The sequence below is a fragment of the Octopus bimaculoides genome, chromosome 25 (genome assembly GCF_001194135.2).
Source record: "Octopus bimaculoides isolate UCB-OBI-ISO-001 chromosome 25, ASM119413v2, whole genome shotgun sequence".
NCBI classification, from domain to species: domain Eukaryota; kingdom Metazoa; phylum Mollusca; class Cephalopoda; order Octopoda; family Octopodidae; genus Octopus; species Octopus bimaculoides.
Genome location: NC_069005.1, coordinates 27414890 through 27416938, shown reverse-complemented (window position 1 = coordinate 27416938; position 2049 = coordinate 27414890). Strand labels below are relative to the sequence as shown.

The 2049-nt window shown below is 40.5% G+C and overlaps 1 protein-coding gene across 1 annotated transcript in view; it reads left to right on the top strand.

Annotated features, from left to right (window-relative positions):
• LOC106876469 (fibrillin-2) overlaps positions 1 to 2049 on the top strand; it is a 148187-nt gene that overhangs the window by 80685 nt on the left and 65453 nt on the right. Inside the window, exons 20-21 of the mRNA XM_052976637.1 lie at positions 393 to 530; positions 1665 to 1802. Of these exons, the coding sequence (XP_052832597.1) occupies positions 393 to 530; positions 1665 to 1802 (276 nt within the window). The remainder of the gene's footprint in view (positions 1 to 392; positions 531 to 1664; positions 1803 to 2049) is intronic.

Here is a 2049-nt window from a genome sequence, read left to right as displayed (position 1 = left end):
ACCCGCACGAAAACGGCCACGCTCGAAATGGTGTCTTATGTGCCACCCGCACAAGCCAGTCCAGGGGCGCTGGCAACGATCTCGCTCGAAAATCCTACAGGAGCCAGTCAGGCGGTACTGGCAACGGCCACGCTCAAAATGGTGCATCTCATGTGCCACCCGCACAAGAACCAGTCCAGGGGCACTGGCAACGATCTTACTTGGCTTGCCGGTTCTTCTCACGCACAGCACATATATATATATATATATATTTATATACATATAATTATTTTTATTTGAGTTATGCTATAAATTAAATACAATGATTTATATATTTCATATTATTGCATTAATTCTTAGTATGCTTCATATTTTTGTATTAATTCATAGCTCATTTCGTATTTTTGTTACAGCATGTATAAAAGATAAATTTGGGCCAAACTGCAAAAGTACATGCCACTGTGCAGACAACAGCAAGTGTGACCATCAGACAGGTGTGTGTTCCAGTGGAGGATGTGCTGCAGGTTATGGAGGTAACAACTGTCAAACAGGTAAGTGGAATATACGTTATTGAGTGTTTACAATTAATTTCGTTAATTCTACATCTCTTTCTCTTTTACTATTTTACTTGTTTCGAATTTTGGCACAAGATCAGCAGTTTTGGGGAGTGTTAAGTCAATTACATTGACCCCAGTGCTCAACTGGTACTTATTTTATCGACCCCGAAAGAATGAAAGGCAAAGTTAACCTCAGTGGTATTTGAACTCAAAACATAAAGATAGACAAAATGCTGCAAAGCATTTTGCCTGGTGTTTGAAGGAGCATTTATGTTGATTACTTCAACGCCAGTATTCAGCTGGTACTTATTTAATCGACCCCGAAAGGATGAAAGGCAAAGTGAACCTCAACTGAATATGAACTCAGAATGTAAGGACAGATGAGATGCCACAAAGCATTTTGCCAGTCATGCTAACAATTCTGCCAGCTCACTGCCGTAATAATAATAATGGAGACCTCCCTGCCTTCGGTCATGAATAACCATGGGATTGCACCTACAAAGTTAACCTTCAAGGCACAAGTTCGGGCAAGGTTGTTTTATGGAAGGCCAGCAGTCACCCATGCATACCAGCCTCCCCTCTCCACACCGCTGATGTATTCCAAGGGAAAGGCAAAGGGGCCAATACAGCTTGGCACCAGTGATTTCTACAGCTGAGTTAACTGGAACAAAGTGAAATAAAGTGTCTTGCTCAAGAACACAACACACAGTCCAGTCTGGGAATCGAGCTCAGAATCTCACAATCGTAAGCTCGACGCTCTAACCACTGAGCCATGCACCTTCAATAATAATAATAGGAGAGTATTGTAGTTCGCTTGAAGCATTGTGTATTGTTTGTAAAATATAACTGTCATAATTTAATTATCCATAATCTGATATAATATCCTTTAATATTCTGAAATATTATTATATCAAATTATGGATAATTGAATTATGACAGGTATTATAGTACATCGTTGTGTCTTTTAAGACCTGTTACATTTTGCAAATAATAATAATAATGATTTAAATTTTGGCACAAGTTCGCTGCCCTAACCACTGGGCCATTGCACCTCCACATAGGCTTATATGTTTAGTTCAAATTGATAGCATTATTTATTTTAATGATTAATATGTATTTTTCTTACAGCATGCGTAATTGGTAAATTTGGGCCAAACTGTAAAAATACCTGTCATTGTGCTGACAAGAACAAGTGTAACCGTCAGACTGGTGTGTGTTCAAGTGGAGGATGTGCTGCAGGTTATGAAGGTAACAACTGTCAGACAGGTAAGTGATGTAGTATGTTTTACATATCTATTAGTAACATCAAGCACCTGTGCTGGCACCACAACAAGCTTGCCGTGCTGGTGCCACATAATTGCACCACAGGAAAGCACCTGTGCTGGTGCCATGTAAAAGACTCCCCCATGCCAGTGCCACATAATAGCACCACGTGAAAGCACCTGTGCTGGTGCCATGTAAAAGACTCCCCCATGCCAGTGCCACATAATAGCACCACGTGAAAGCACCTGTG